We start from the raw sequence: 16,532 nt of genomic DNA on the forward strand, positions 1-16,532 counted from the left end.
CGGATTGACAGAGCTGAAGGCCAATCAGCTAGCGCAGCGACCGCTAAACCGGTGGCGGGGCAGATCGAGCCCTAATGCTATCCGCCAATGAAGAGACGTGAGAGCCCCGCCCCCGAGCGCGGACCTATGGTGCTGGCCACGGGGCGGGAACCTTCTGCTGGCGGCCGCAAGCTTTTACTGCGGGGGGCCCCCAGAGCTCAGTGACGCTGCGGCCGCCTCCTGCCTAGGTCGGTTCGCCCCAGGGCGGAGGGGCGGTTGTGCAATAGGAAGCCGAGGGCATTGCAAGCTTCCCTTCGGGCACCAGCTACCTGACCCCACGCCCTGTCCAGTGCATTCCTCAAAGACCTCCGGATCCCCTACCTGTGGCCCCAGGAGCCCCCTTCCCTCGTCGGCCATGCCTCTTAGCCGCACTTTGTCTATGTCCTCACTGCCAGGACTGGAGGATTGGGAAGATGAATTCGACCTGGAGAACACAGTGCTCTTCGAGGTGGCCTGGGAGGTGGCCAACAAGGGTGAGCACGCCGGGCCCAGACGAGAAGGGCAGTCGGGGACGGGGGCCCGGGACTCTTGAGTGATAGGGGGACTGGGCTACATAGCATGACTGGTGGGTTCTAAGCTAGGAGCCTGTAACTCCTATGTCCTTGGGGAGGGGTTGGGATATGTCTTCTGGACCCTGGAGGAGTAGGGATGCGTCTCCTGACTATTAAAATCAAAGGAGGCTGGAAGCCCTGGTTCTAGGGAGGAGGGTGCTAACGTGAAAGATTACTAGGTTCCGGAGGGAGGTTTCCGAGAGACCAGAGACCTGGGTCCTGAACAGGGAAGGAGATGTGAGGCTGGCACTTCTTAGAGCAGACTTTGGAAATGGCTGGGTTTCAGAACTGTGGCCCTCCTGATTTGGGAGAGAGCTGACTGGGAAATAGGATGCATAAGTGGTGGTGGGAGAATGGAGGAACTGGTAACTTGAGAGTAAAGATGGGAGGGCACTGGAAAACCAAATTCTTAGGTCCTAGGGTGGGAAAGAGTTTCGGGCCTGAATGCCTAGGCTCTGAAGGAGCTGAGGGCCTGAGCTATGGGTTCCTAGAAGTAGAAGAACCTGTGGATATTGGAATGAGGGAAGGCTAGAAAGTCCTAAGTTATTCAGGGGTTGGGCTCTCTGATGGGAGTGGCTGGGGCCCTGGATTTCTGTGTCCCGGGCTCCAGAGGGCCTGAGGTTCTGGATGTTGAGAACCTGGTGGGGCTGGAAGCCCAGGTGCTAGGCAGTCTCTCTGCTCAGAAGAGAGGGAGCTGGGGTTTTGCTTAGCTGAGTCGTGGGAGAGAAAGGGACTGGGTCTTACACCGTGGGAGGGGCCGGCAAACACAGAGCCATGTATCATTAGGGCCCAAGCTCCAGGAGGTAAGGATGCTGGTGGCCTAGACTCCTGGGTCTGGAGTGGAGTCCTGGGAGGGACAGGGGGGGGGGGGCCCGCCTGCCTGTGTCCCCAGTTGGGGAGAGGAGACTGGGGTACAAGTCAGTAGGGTCCCTGGGGGGCAAGAATGACATTTCCTTCTTCTCTTGGGCAACTGTGGGAAACTGAATAGGGCCTACTGAGAATTTAAACACAGCTCCTGTAAGCTGGGAACTCAGGAAATTGGGTTCTGGTAATCCTTGTCGGCTTCTGTCATCCTTGGGACCTGAGCCCCTAATTCCCTCACACCCAGAAGCTCAGGCCCTCAGCTCCTTCAGTTAGACTCAGAAGTCTCACCTGAGACTACTCCTCCCTCAAAAGTCCCAAACCTAGCCCCCTTCTCCCTTAGGCCTAAGTGTACTGCCCTCTAACCCTCTACCCCCTTCTCCTTCTGATGTGTGGGCTCCCAGTCCCCTCTTCTAAGCCAGAGGTCCAGGGCCCCAGTGCCACCCATGGCCCCCCACCCTGCCCCAGGGCCCAAATCTGTGGACCTCGGCTGGGGCCTGTCCTCACGCACTTGGGCCCACAGTGGGTGGCATCTACACGGTGCTGCAGACGAAGGCGAAGGTGACGGGGGATGAGTGGGGCGACAACTACTACCTGGTGGGACCGTACACGGAGCAGGGCGTGAGGACCCAGGTGGAACTGCTCGAGCCCCCAACTCCAGCTCTGAAGAGGACGCTGGACTCCATGAACAGCAAGGGCTGCAAGGTGGGACATGGCTCAGCCAAGGGCAGGTAGGTGGGTGCCTGCAGTCAGGGTGGGAGCAGCAGATGGAGAAGGGGTCGGGTGGGGGGGATAGTCCTGGGGGCAGCCCCAGGGAGAGAGGGCGGCATGGACAGGAATACAGGATGACTTGGTACTTTCCCAGGCAGACACAGAATAGTTAATATTGACACTCAGACAGATGCAAGATCCCATGAAGTAGGCAGGTGAATCCCAACCTCTGAGATATTGGTAAATGGACAGAAAAACAGGGACAAGAATGACTGAGAGATGGTTCTACGAGGCCAAGATCCTCAGACCCAGAGAGAGAAAAAAAGCTAAATAGAAAGACGGACAACCAGCCAGAACCCAGAGGAGGTGGGCTTGGAGTGAGGCAGGCAGCCAGAGTAGTGGTTTTAGAGCCTGAAGTTCAGATTTAGCTTCTGCACTTCCTGCCAGTGTGACCTTGGCTAACGGCATCTGCCTATAGGGTGTTGGGAGGATGAAATAGTTAATAAGTCTTCAGCCCAGTTCTTGGCATGAAGTTATCACTGTGGGTGAGCTATTATCGTTGTGGTTATTATTATCGTCATCGTCATTATTACTATAAACAACCAGGCTTGCAGGGTGAGGTGGACAGGCAGACAAAGGAAGAAAGATGGATGGAGAGGGACTGAGTGTCCCAAAAGGTGACAGTGGCTCCCCCCACCCCCAGGGACTAGAGCAATGGGAGAGAGACAGAGTCCAGTCTAGATACAGAAGAGAGGCAACCCAATGTTTCAGAGAGAAAGACCTAGAAGGAGAGAAAAAGACAGAATACTGATGAAGGGAGGAGAGGTTGGCAGGCAGCCCTAGGGAACAGAGTTTCAGACGAGCAGAGCCAGGGATTAAAGAGAGGAGGGGAGAGTTCCGTATAAGGGCTGAAGGGTAAGCACAGAGAGATGGCTGCTGCCCAAGGAGAGGGCTATGAGGCAGCAGGGCTGAAGTACAGACAGGTTGCTGCTTGGGAGGGAGAGGTACAGTGGTTCATTCACAGCTTTTGGTTTGGGGTGGGGTCTAGAGCCCAGTTAGGCCAGACGTGTCCCCAAGGAACCCTAGAGCAGCCCAGCCCTCCCCCATAGCAGCTGCTCCCCACTGCTGGGAGCCTAAGAATAGCACCCCCAGCAAAAGGGCAGGCAACAGCTGGGAGGGGGAGGGGCAGTGGGGTCAGGCTCCCAAGGCTGGGAAAAGACAGGTTGGGGAGGAGGATAACTGCCTGTCAGCTAGATAGAGCTGTGGCAGCAGGCCCAGCACCTAGGCCATGGTCTCAGGAGGAAAAGCAGACCAGAGAAATGTGGCAGGGGTAGAAATGACACAGCAAGGCTTAGAAACATGGCAGTGGGTAGAAAAATGCAGCCCTGGGGTGGGGAAGGAGGGAAGATGGTAGTAGAGATGTACCTGCAGAGTACAAAATGGGCCTAAGGGCAGAGGAAAGAGGCAGTAGATAACAAATTTATGGTGAAAGAGTCAGAAACAAGGCAGTGGATGGAAGAAATGTGGCAGCGAGAACAGTAAAAGAAGCACCCAGTGGGAGGAATTAGCAGCAGAAAGAAAAGATCATGGCAAAGGTTGTCGTGATGGTTTGGGAGAGAAATGTGGCGGCGAACACAGAAACAAGGCAGCAGGTCAGAGAAATGATTAGCAGGGTGGAAAAACAAGGCCGTGGGGGCACAGAGGCGGGATAAGCAAAATGTGTGGTTATAAGCAGAGAAAAGAGACAATGGGTGGGAGAGGGCAGCAGTTATAGGAACTAAGCATGGGACAGGAAAAGTGTTGCAACAGAGGTGGAAAAAGATTATGGCGGGAATAACAGCAAATAGAGAAATAAGGCAATGGGTGAGAAATCAGCAGCAGATACAGAAACAGGGTGGCAGAACTCAGACAGTAAGTCCAGATATCTATCTGTCTGTGGGTGGGAGACGCACAGATGTGCCCAGAGACTGTGGTCAAAGCTCTGAGCCTCCCTGTGGGTTCCCCCAGGTATATTTCGGGCGCTGGCTGATTGAGGGGGGCCCCCTCGTGATACTCCTGGACGTGGGGGCCTCAGCCTGGGCCCTGGAGCGCTGGAAGGGGGAGCTCTGGGACACCTGCAACATTGGGGTGCCCTGGTATGACCGTGAAGCCAACGACGCCGTCCTTTTTGGCTTCCTTACCACCTGGTTCCTGGGTGAGGTAGGCCCCGCTGCTGGTTCCCATGTCACTCGACGCCTCCAGGCCCAAAACTACAAGGGCCATCAGTCCCTGGGCAGAGGGGGACTGGGTTCTCCCAGGGCATTCTGGCAGTTGTAGGTCCTATAATCCAAGGACCTTTAGGGATATGGATATCCAAGGACCCAGACTCCTCTTTCCTCAGAGACCCAAACTCCCAACCCCAGTTTCATTCTCTCCAGTCTTCCAAATATAGGAATTCTAAGTCCCAACCCCAGCTTTATTCACTCTTCTCTTCTAAGTATAGGAATTGAGAGCCATTAGCTCTTGGGAGGTTGGCCTGGCTGGAGGGCTCACTTCAGGGAATTCTGGGAATTGTAATAGGCGTCTGATAGTGGTTGGACTTGGCTCTCAGATGGGGGCTCTCGATATTTGGGAAACCCCAGCCTGAGAACCAGGAAACCTGGTTCTGACCACCTTTTAGGTTTTAAAAGGCTAAAGAAACTTCATTTCCCATGCCCTGGGACAAACAGTTTATGAACTGGCTGCTTCTAGGGCATTCTGGGAGCTATAATCCTTTAGCCAATATTGGGTGCAGGTCTATTTGCAATTGAGATAAAGGTCTCCAGGACTTGGGTCTTTCCAATTCAGCTTACTAGGAATTAGAAGTTTGGCCAAAAATAAGAGCAGTTCCCATCAGCCTCCAAGGATAAAATCAGCTGATCCAGCTGTCTCAAGGAGTTGTAGTTCCTTTCCTGTGGGGATTTCAGTGGGCCACCATCCCCCCTGTGCAGTAGTGGTGATAGATATGCCTCTCCCCTGCTTCCTGGTCCACGTTGGGGATTGCTGATTGTCTTCACAACACATGTGGAGACAGTCGCTCTATCCCTGTTGCCCCACAGTTCCTGGCCCAGAGCGAGGAGAAGCCACATGTGGTTGCACACTTCCACGAATGGTTGGCGGGCATCGGGCTCTGCCTGTGCCGTGCCCGGCGGCTCCCTGTGGCTACGATCTTCACCACCCATGCCACGCTGCTGGGGCGATACCTGTGTGCCGGTGCTGTGGACTTCTACAACAATCTGGAGAATGTGAGCTAGGAGTGTGGCAGATGGGGGCTACCAGTATTTCCAAATAGCCCAAAGCTGTCTGCAAAGCCCCAGGAATCAAGCTCCCTCTTTTCCTAGGGCCTAGGAGTCCATGTCCCTGGCCCCTCCTCCCTCAGACCTGGGAGTCCAGCTTCCAGCCCCAACCTCTGCCAGGACCCCAGAATCTGGACCGCTAGTCTTCTATCTAGTTTGCCTAACCTGACTGCCCTTTCTTCCTGCCCAGTTCAATGTGGACAAGGAAGCTGGTGAGAGGCAAATCTATCACCGTTACTGCATGGAGCGGGCAGCAGCCCACTGCGCTCATGTCTTCACTACTGTGTCCCAGATCACTGCCATTGAGGCTCAGCACCTACTCAAGAGGAAACCAGGTAGGTAATAGGCTGGGACTCCTAGACATGAATGAGGCAGTTGACTGTGTCAACGTCCATACCAATTTTTTTACTGTGAAGAGCAGAGAACTACAAATCCCAGAAAGCCCTGGGTTGGTGGCCTGACTATGAGACTCCCTGGCTGTACACCCTAGAGGCTAATGGTAGTTTCTTTGATATTAATTTCAGAAATGGTAAAATTCCTTTATTGGCTAATGTAGATATTGGTCTTCTGAAAGCGAATGGAGGTTCAATGGATTTTGTTTTTGAAAAAAGCAGTGATAGAACAACTTATTCTTCCCACACTATAGCACCAATTCTCAATGGATGTAAGGTGACCACTACAACTTCCAGAAGACCTTTGGCTGCTCAGCCCTATATTCCTGGAATTTTGCTCCAGGAGCTAATGGGGGTTGTAATTTTTCATTGATATGCTCTAATTTCTGTGAGGATAGAAAAGTGGTTGGGACCTTAAAGGAAGCTTGAAGATAGAGGGTATATTCTGGGAGAAGCAGGAGGGGGATATTTAATCATTCCCAGTTATGGGTGGAATTGGGCAAACAAAAGAACTACAACTTCCAGAAGCCCCAATGCAGATTAGTTCTGTGTCTGGTTAGTCATTTGCAGGGGCTGTTGGGAACTGTAGTTATGCTTGTGAACATAAGTAAGTAATATTGTGCAAGAAGGCATCTGAGTGGCAGGGCAACTGGGTCACCAAGGAAACTCACAGAGGAGTTACTAAAATAAAGAAATTATGAAAGGAAAAGGGTCTTTCCTTCATTTATTCATTCAACCACATTGATCTGAATGAAGAAATGAAACATGGGGCCTTCTCCCTCATTCCCAGATATCGTGACCCCCAATGGACTGAATGTGAAGAAGTTCTCTGCCATGCATGAGTTCCAGAACCTCCATGCTCAGAGCAAGGCCCGAATCCAGGAGTTTGTGCGGGGCCATTTTTATGGGTACGTGGGCCAGATCCCTAGGTCTTGAGAGAGAAGGGCTTGGGAGCTCAGCCTCTTAAGTTCCTGAGTGCCAGAACAGGAGCTGAGTACTGAAGGAGATCCCCATCTAAGGAGAAAAGACTCACAAATCCCAGGAGTCTCCATGGTCCCTCTGGACTATCTGTGATGTTCTTTGCCCCTGTAGCTTCTGGGGTTTGTATTTTCAAGGCCAGGGCTAGAGGGTGAGGGTCTCAGCTTCACCCTAACTTATGGCTTCTTTAGGCACCTGGACTTCAACTTGGACAAGACCTTGTACTTCTTTATCGCCGGCCGCTACGAGTTCTCCAACAAGGGGGCTGACATCTTCCTGGAGGCCTTGGCCCGGCTCAACTATCTGCTCAGAGTAAGGCCTGGGCTGCCAGGGGACAAAGAGAGGACGAGACAATTAGTACGTAACTGGCGAGAACAGAGACACAGGGAGGTTGGGGTCGGGAACCCCCTGTGTGAGGGGGAATGTGTAGACGCCCAGAAAGAAGACAGAGTCCCAGTGGGGATAGTAACTCTGTGTGCTATAATTCTCTTTGATATGAAGGGGCATGGTAGGATCCTAGTGGTGTTGGGGTTAGAAAAGGGTGGGTAGCATCAGCCTCTTCCCACGTGAACCCTTTTCTCTGCCCCAGGTCAACGGCAATGAGCAGACAGTAGTCGCCTTCTTCATCATGCCAGCTCGGACCAACAATTTCAATGTGGAAACCCTCAAGGGCCAAGCCGTGCGCAAGCAGCTTTGGTCAGCAGCCCCCGGCTCAGGATCCCAGCTGTGTCCTTTGGGTCCACTATTTCTCCTGGAGTCTCAGTTTTGTTATCTGTAACATGAACATCCTGCCCAACTGATTCCTAGTAAAGTCGCCTTTGCTTAAGACGCCTCAAGCTCAGGGGCAGTAAGAAGTCACAGGCGGGACAAGTGTGACAGCATGACCAGGGCACTGATATCAAACCAGCAAAGTCCAACTTGTGCCACTGACCCTTGCTGGCTTTGTGACTCTAGGCAAACCACTCCCCCTCTTTGAGCCTCAGTTTCCTCATTTGTAAAACCCATTCATTAGCCGTCAGGTGTTCACTGAGCACCTACTGTGTGCCAGGCACTGTTCCAGGCCCTGGGAGCACAGCTGTGAACAAAAAAGATAAAATCCCTGCCCTCATTGTGCTCACATTCCAAAAAAAACTCTATAGAAAGTGCTCGAGCAAAGAAAAAAAGCACAGGAACATAAGATAGGGTTCTCTGGACAGGCCATATTGAGAAAGTGCCATTGGGTGGATACCAATAGAGGAAATGAGGGAGGGAGCCCTTTGTGTATCTGGGAAACAGCAGGTACAAAGGCCTTGAGGCATGTTTGAGAAACAGCAAGGAGGCCCGTGGAGCTAGAGCAGAGTGCCTTAGGCAGATGGAAATCAGGCCAGAGTTAAGGAAGGATTGTGAGCCGAGGAAGGTTAATGGGGCTATAGGGTGGCACTGTTTGCTAGCTTTATTTGTGTACATAAGTTTTCTTCTCTCAACATAACTTTCCCTTTTTATAAAATGGGGCTTAGCATTGCCACTGCCAGGACTAGTACAGGTCCTAATAATAGCTGACATTTCTGGAAGGCTCGCTGTGTGCTCGGCACTGTGCACTTTTTGTCATGACCTCATTGAGTTCTTACTGCAAACCTGAGGATGATTCTATTTTTATCTCCGTCTGACTGATGAGTCACTGAAGTCAGAGAAGGAAGGCCACCTATCTCTGGCCACACAGCTAATGCAAGGCACGAGGGATTCAAGCCTTCCAGGGCCTGTTTCCTTGGACTCCATCCTCCAGCCGGAGTCCCCAGCGCTTCTCTGCTCAGACCTGTTTCACAACTGCCCGAGTAGCCTAACAATAGATTGTTGGTGTGTATGTGATGTTGTTCTGCTCTTTCCAGGGATACGGCCAACACAGTGAAGGAGAAGTTCGGGAGGAAGCTTTATGAATCCTTGCTAGTGTGAGTGCCCCACCCTCAGCCCTGCACCTGCTTGGGCCCTAACCCTTCTGTTCAGCCCTTCTCAGGTACATACCCTTGGCTTGTCCTGCAGGGGGAGCCTCCCAGACATGAACAAGATGCTGGACAAGGAGGACTTCACTATGATGAAGAGAGCCATCTTTGCCACACAGGTATAGTTTGGATCCCTGAGTGAAGAGATGGCAATTCCCAACAGCCCCAGAGGCAGCGTGCCATGTTAGTTCTGACCACAGAGATTGCTGAGAGTTCTACTTTATAGGGCAGCCCTTATTTGGGGGTTGGGGGGGTGTCGATTCTGAGGTCCACAGACGGGTGTGAGCTGATTGGTAGAACTTCAATTCCCAGAAGCCCTTAGGGCAGCATGCTTTTCCATGGCTTATTATGCCACAGGGGCTGCTGGGAATTATGGTTTCTTTGAGTCTCCAGGGTCAATGGACAAAAGGTGAACTTTAGAAAATCAAGACAGCCACAAAAGGAGAACTACAACTCCCAGTTATCCTTGGGCCTTGCTGCATAGTAGCTCCACCTCTGTTCCCAGAGTCTGCTGGGAGTGGTAATTTTGTTGGGCCTCTGCAGGGATAATGGGGAGATCAGTTAAAACACTCCCTGAAGAATATTGAAAACTTAGCAACTGCTGTTTCTTATCCCACTGGCTGTGTCTTAATCTCCAAACACCCCTGGGAGCTGTAGCTTCTTTAGATTCCTGAATTTAATGGAATTAGGTGGATGGGAAACCTTAGAAAAAAATTGTCAGTTACCAAATGAGAACTACAATTCTCAGCAGCCCCTGGGTCTTTCTGCTACATTCACGCTTCTCTTGCCCCAGAGACTTCTGGGAGTTAGAGTTCTTTTTTCTTTGGAGTCAATGGTCTTTGGTGCCTGTGGTCAGGATTTGAGCTATTTCCTAGGGAATGGAAACCTAGATAGCCAAATTGCGCAAATAAGGTGTGAAGTGCATTTTGCCTCACTTGAGCATGTTTTGGCCTTGGGGCCGCTTGAAGTTGTAGTTTCTTGGGCCCCTAGAATCAGTAGACTGAAAGTGAGTATAACTTTTAATGACAGAAATGATGGAACAGTTGCAAAGAGCTATACATCCGAGCAGTCTCCTGGGACTTCCATCACACTAGCTCTATCCTCCTCCAGCGAGAATGGAGGAAAAAATTCAGTGGGAATTCCCCTCTTGGGAACTGCGGTTTCGTTGGGCCTCTGTTGGGGGTGCAGGTGGAGGAAATTACAGGATGGAGAGTAAAGAGAACTTGGAGAGAAAGAGATCCAAAATTTTCATAAGAAAACTATAACTTCCAGCAGCCACTGGAGTTTGCTGCCATATTGGCACAGTCTGTGCCCCTGCCCCATCGACTGGGAGGAGTTACAGTTCCTTTGGATTTCTTTGAAGACAAAGCCAAGAGTACAGAACAAGACAGCCATAAGTCCATGTAGCCTGTGGGGGATGTTAACATTGGCTCTGCCTCAAAGGTAGCTGGGAATTATAGTTTCTTTTTAGCTAATAGTGGTGAAAGGGAAAAGAAAATCTTTATAGAGAGAGCCAAGTAGGAAAGCTACAACTCCTGGTAATCTCTTGGGCTTTTTGCCCCACAGCCGGGTGGGAATTGTAGTCTCTTTGGATCCTCAAGGTAGGCATGTCCTTTCTCTGACTCCCATCCCACTTGTGGCCCCTACAGCGGCAGTCATTCCCCCCTGTCTGCACCCACAATATGCTGGATGACTCCTCGGACCCTATCCTGACCACCATCCGCCGAATTGGCCTCTTCAATAGTAGTGCCGACAGGGTCAAGGTGAGAGTACTGGCTAGGTGGGTTGGGCATGGTAGGAGGTTAGGGGGAGCCTGGGCCTCACATTTCCCATCTCCCCTAGTTTGTCAAAGGATTGCTATGTTTAGAAAGAACCTTAGCTTTGGAAGCAGACAGACTTGGATTCAGATCTTTGTCCTGCCACTGACTTATGTGACTTTAGACAAGTTTTTCACCCTCTGTGGGCCACTCTGGGATGCTAGAGAATAGCTAATTACGGTACCTCAAGCTGAGCCCTTCTTTTTCACTGCCAGGTGATTTTCCACCCAGAGTTCCTCTCTTCCACTAGCCCCCTGCTCCCCGTGGACTATGAGGAGTTTGTCCGTGGCTGCCACCTTGGGGTCTTCCCCTCCTACTATGAGCCTTGGGGCTACACGCCAGGTGAGTGCAGCATGGCACTGGGGTTCTGGTCAGATCTGGCATGAGCTTGGGACAAGGCACTTGCCTTCTCTGAGTCCCTAGCTCCTCCTTTGCAAAACACAGACAATGGCAACAGTCTCTTCTGCTACAACATGTGTTTCTGTGACACAGTAGCTCATGTGATGCTAACTGGAGGACTGCTGTCATAGTTCACAGGTGATTTCCTCCAATTTGCTGACATGTAGCCCCCCAAGTCGCAACAGCTTAACTATGCACAGTTCACTAACACAACTAAATGTGGCAAAGTCTCCCTGAGTTGTCCCCAGTGCCCACTGGCTCCACTTTTCTCCTGTTGGCTCCCTTTAGACATGGACTTTGAGTTGGAACAGCTTATTTACAGTTCTCCCTCATTTTGGGCCATTTTGTTGTGGTCTCCCACAAACTCAACCCTTCCTCACATCCTTTTCAGTCAAGCTACTTTCATCTGTGTTTTTCTTTTGAAACAATTTTTAAATTAGTTTCAGGTGTACAAAACAACATAATGATTAGACATTTACACCCCTCATAAAGTGATAACTCCCCCAAGTATACTACCCATCTGACATTGTACATAGCTATTACAATACCATTGATTATATTTCCTATGCTGTACTTTATATCCCGTTGCCATATATATATATTTTTTTTGGAGGGGGAGGGGAAGGGGAACAGGACTTTATTGGGGAACAGTGTGTACTTCCAGGACTTTTTTCCAAGTCAAGTTGTCCTCTCAATCTTAGTTGTTGAAGGGTGCCGTTCAGCTTCAAGTTGTTCTTTCAGTGTTAGTTGTGGAGGGCACAGCTCAGCTCCAGGTCCAGTTGCCGTTGCTAGTTGCAGGGGGCACAGCCCACCATCCCTTGCAGGAGTCGAAACTGGCAACCTTGTGGTTGAGAGGACACACTCCAACCAACTGAGCCATCCGGGAGGCAGCTCAGCTCAAGGTGCCGTGTTCAATCTTAGTTGCAGGGTGCGGAGCCCACCATCCCTTGCGGGAGTCAAGGAATTGAACTGGCAACCTTGTGGTTGAGAGCCCACTGGCCCATGTGGGAATCGAACCGGCAGCCTTTGGAGTTAGGAGCATGGAGCTCTAACTGCCTGAGCCACTAGGCCGGCCCCCTTTTTTTTTTTTTTTTTTTTTTTTTTTTAAAGGTTGACATTCAGTATTATTCTACATCAGCTTCAGGTGTATAGCACAGTGGTCAGGCATCTACACAATCTATAAAGTGATTCCCCCGATAAGTCCAGTACCCACTAACACCCTACATAATCTTTACAACATTATTGATTATATTACGCATACAGTATTTCACATCCCCATGACTTTTTGTGACTACCAATTTGTACTTTCTAGTCCCTTCACCTTCTCCCACATCCCTCAACCCCTCTCCCATCTAGCAACCATCAATTTTTTCTGTTATTTATGAGTCTATTTCTGTTTTGTTTGCTCGTTTATTCTGTTCTTTAGATTCCACATATTGGTGAGATCATATGATATTTCTTTTTCAGTCTGACTTATTTCACTTAGCATAATATCCTCTAGGTCTGTCCAAGTTGTTGCAAATGGTAAGACTTCATTCTTTTTTATGGCAGAGTAATACTCCATTGTATAAATGTACCACAATTTCTTTATCCAGTTATCTATTGATGGGCATTTTGGTTGTTTCCGTATCTTGGCTATTGTGAGTAGCGCTGCAATAAACATAGGCATGCATATATTTTTTTCAGATTAGTGTTTTAGATTTCTTTGGATAAATACCCAGGAGTGAAATTGTTGGGTCATAAGGTACTTCTATGTTTAATTTTTTGAGAAACCTACATACTGTTTTCCATAGTGGCTACACCATACTTTCATATGTTTTAAAGGCCAAATAAATACTACATTTGCTGTAGTGTTTCTTAATTTATGAGTAATTTAATAAGTCTTTTAAACTGTGTTTACATAATTAGTAATTTTGCCAGTTTCATCCATTAAAGTGGTGCATTGTGGTTTTGTGTGATCAGCCCCTACCTAATATTTCCCATAAGTTCTGTTATATTTAGTACCTACTTTTGCAGCCTACAGAGGATTTTAGAAACATAATAATTATAATAAATTCCTTGAACCATTTCTTAATGCTGTTTAAGACAGTAAACAAGGCAAAGTACTTGGTCTGTACACAGCGATAGTAATAATAAGAGAACTTTTCTTACCTCCTGTGAAAACAGACTGAATCTATGAAAACCAAAATAGTATGGTCTGGCCCAAGAAAGTATCTTACAGGTTGTGAGGATTAAGTAAAATGGTAGACATTGGCCCAGAGCTCAATAAATTAGCATCCTTACCACCCAACTATGGACTTTTCCTCATCTAGAGGCCTTGGGGCAAGTGAATTCCCTTTTCTGAGCCTCTCAGCTTCCCCCTCAATAAATTAGCATCCTTACCACCCAACTATGGACTTTTCCTCATCTAGAGGCCTTGGGGCAAGTGAATTCCCTTTTCTGAGCCTCTCAGCTTCCCCTCTAAGAAATAGGTACTATAATAGTCTAATGCACAGCCTGATTTTTCGAGCTCTGGATTTAAATCAGCCCAGGTCCCAGCACTTGGTTAAAGGTGCCACTAGAGGGCGCCATTGAGGCTTTTATTGCAATTTGAGATCTGTAAAGAAGGAAAAGCTAAGAGGGCATTTCTCACGCCTTTCCACAGCTGAGTGCACGGTTATGGGCATTCCCAGTATCTCCACCAACCTCTCTGGCTTCGGCTGCTTCATGGAAGAACACATCGCAGACCCCTCAGCTTACGGTCAGCGCCCAGACTGAGAGCCGGGACTCTTGGATCCTGAGGAGGAGGGGTGTGGACTCTTGGGTCACTACTAAGAGACGAGAGAAGGGGGTGGACTCCTGGGTCCGAGGGGGAGGAGGGGTCCTGGTGCAACAGAGGCCCAAAAAGAATGAAAGTTTCCCCAATCTGTTTTCTGAGTCCCCGTCCTGCCCCCTCCTCCAGGTATCTATATTCTAGACCGGCGGTTCCGCAGTCTGGATGATTCCTGCTCCCAGCTCACCACCTTCCTCTACAGCTTCTGCCAGCAGAGCCGGCGGCAGCGCATCATCCAGCGGAACCGTACAGAGCGCCTCTCCGACCTTCTGGACTGGAAATACCTAGGCCGGGTATAACTCCTTTTCCTGTCCGCTGGTGAATCAGCTGCTTCTGGTTCTGGGTCTCTGGTTCCTCAGTTTCAAAGGCTGGTGCTGGGGTCTTGGTCTCCTCCTACTTGTAACTGTCCCTTTAAGAAATTAATCAACTTCTGCAGGAAGATCACATTGGTTCAAAGTTCTCCTATTAGCATAAGGGTGTGGCCAAAGAGACCTACCTCAGAGACTGTCCATTCACAGCTCTGCCTATGTACATAAGGGGTGGAACCAGAAAAAAACATAATTGGCTTAGGCGCCTAGGGAAGATGCTGCAGTGTGCTGATCTACATAAAAGATATAGCCAGGGTTGCCCCCTTCCACATCTGCCGGGGAGGCTCAGGCTCCCGCCCCCTGATGCCCCCTCCCTTTCTTTCCCCCAAGTACTATATGTCTGCGCGCCACAAGGCGCTGGCCAAGGCCTTTCCAGAGCATTTCACCTACGAGCCCCAGGAAACTGATGCGGTGAGTGGGCTAGGAACTGCAGGGCTGGGCTGGGGGGATGGGTTTCCCTCCTGGAATTGGAAGGCCTCGGGGGCGCTGGACACCTGGGCAGGATTAGGGACCACCAGTCACTTTACCCTTTGTGCTTACCCTCCTATACACAGGCCCAGGGCTACCGCTACCCCCGGCCGGCCTCGGTGCCACCATCGCCTTCATTATCTCGACACTCAAGCCCTCCTCTGAGCGAGGATGAGGAAGATTCCCAGGACAGGACGCCGAATGAAGACACCGAACGCTATGACGAAGAAGAGGAGGCCGCCAAGGACCGGCGCAACATCCGCGCCCCGGAGTGGCCGCGCCGCTCCCCCTGCTCTTCCACCGGCGGGAGCAAGCGCAACTCTGTGGATACTGCGCCCTCCAGCTCAGTCAGCACTCCCAGCGAGCCCCTCAGCCCTGCCAGCTCCCTGGGAGAGGAGCGCAACTGAGTCCCCTGCCCCACACTCCTCTCCCACCTTACCTCCCTCGTCCAGAGGGTGGATGGAGAACTGCGCTATTCCCAAACCCCACTCCAAATCCCAAACCTGCTGTGGAGTCCACAACTCCGCCTCCTCCGCCATACACTCCAGCCCCTCCAGTTCCACTCCTGGAATCCCCAACACTCCATAATCCACAACACCGTGCCTTTCTTGGGTTCCAGAATACAAAATCTGTGCCCTGGAGTCGCCCTAGGCCTGGCCTGGGTCCAAGAGGCCAAAAATCGGCCATTACCCTGTCATGGTGCCAGAGGTTTTAGGAAACCTGGCCTGTTGCCTTCTGGTTGGGGCTCCTAAAGCCCTTTGTGGCTTGTAAATTCCACAGCATACAGAGCACACCCTGCTCAGTCCTGGCCTAGGGTCTGCCAAGCCCTGGAAACCACATGGTGTCCCTGCTGATGGGACAATCAAGTCCAGAGCTTGAGCACTTTCAAGAACTTGAGTTAACTGATGCAGAAGGTCCTCCATTTCAACTCCAGAACTCGGGCTCCAGGACAGGGTACTCATTTGTTTGTTCTGGCCCTCCCTGGGGTATCTGGCTCTGCCTGGAGGACCCCTCCACCCCTGCTCCTTTCCTCCATACCTTGGCCAAGCAAGGGTGGGCAGAACCACTTAGCTTCTCATTCCTACTGGAGAACATGCAGTCTTGGTCTAGATGACTTTCTGGCCTTTCCTGGGCCAGACCCTACCCCTTCCCTGAGTCTGAGTTTTCCCCTGGATCTCAAGACTCCTGTGCCCTCCAGGAAATCCCCCTGCTGAGGACAGAACTTGCTGTCTTCCACTCCCACAACCCCCAACTGCCAGGCCCATCATGAAACCACTGGGTTCTAGGTCCCGGCTGCTGAATCTAGACCCTTACCACTGTGCTGCATCCTGGTTCCCTTCCCGATCTAGAACTGAGCCCACTGGGTTCTAGAACCTCCATTTTTACCTCAAGGCTCTTCCATCCCCAAGCTGTGTCCTGCCCTCAGCTTTGGTGAAAGGGAGGGACCCTCTCACATGTGCCGTGCTGTATCTGATGCACTTGGTTTGCAGTTGGGAGGGTGGGGGCAGAAAGGGTGTGATTGAAGTGTGTGCGGAGATGAAAAAAATACATCTCTACTTAAGAATCCCAGGTTTGGTCCGACGTGAGGGCTTGGTGGGCCTCAAACCCGGCCCCTCCCTCTTTTTGGCTTCTATTCCTATCCCTGCCCACCCCTGGGTCCCTGATTCCTTGTCTCATTCTGCTGTCATGGGGAGACTTAGATTGCTATTCTGGATGCCAGTGTTATTTCAAAGGAAAGAACCTCTGGTTTACTTTGGACCTTACTTACAAGTGGCAAAAACTTGGCTCAAACTCTCTGCCAGAAAGGGCTTATGTCCCTGGAGAAACAATCCATAGAGTAGCCACA

General features: G+C 50.7%; 1 protein-coding gene across 2 annotated transcripts; it reads left to right on the forward strand.

Annotated features, from left to right (window-relative positions):
* Positions 1–142: 142 nt before the first annotated feature.
* GYS1 (glycogen synthase 1) lies at positions 143–16,250 on the forward strand. Of its 2 annotated transcripts, none has more exons than XM_019741648.2 (16): positions 143–512; positions 1,975–2,156; positions 4,170–4,361; positions 5,240–5,425; positions 5,667–5,811; positions 6,659–6,776; positions 7,038–7,158; positions 7,436–7,542; positions 8,712–8,771; positions 8,863–8,941; positions 10,472–10,585; positions 10,855–10,981; positions 13,683–13,778; positions 13,980–14,143; positions 14,549–14,629; positions 14,773–16,250. In XM_019741648.2, exons 1-16 carry the CDS (start codon positions 395–397, stop codon positions 15,091–15,093), a joined length of 2,211 nt encoding a protein of 736 aa, XP_019597207.1. In that variant the 5' UTR covers positions 143–394; the 3' UTR covers positions 15,094–16,250. The 2 variants fall into 2 exon arrangements, with proteins under 2 accessions (XP_019597207.1, XP_074172223.1); XM_074316122.1 differs by having other exon boundaries at positions 144–512; positions 7,038–7,203.
* Positions 16,251–16,532: the final 282 nt, after the last annotated feature.

Source organism: Rhinolophus sinicus, linkage group LG11 (genome assembly GCF_036562045.2).
Source record: "Rhinolophus sinicus isolate RSC01 linkage group LG11, ASM3656204v1, whole genome shotgun sequence".
Taxonomy (NCBI): Eukaryota; Metazoa; Chordata; class Mammalia; order Chiroptera; family Rhinolophidae; genus Rhinolophus; species Rhinolophus sinicus.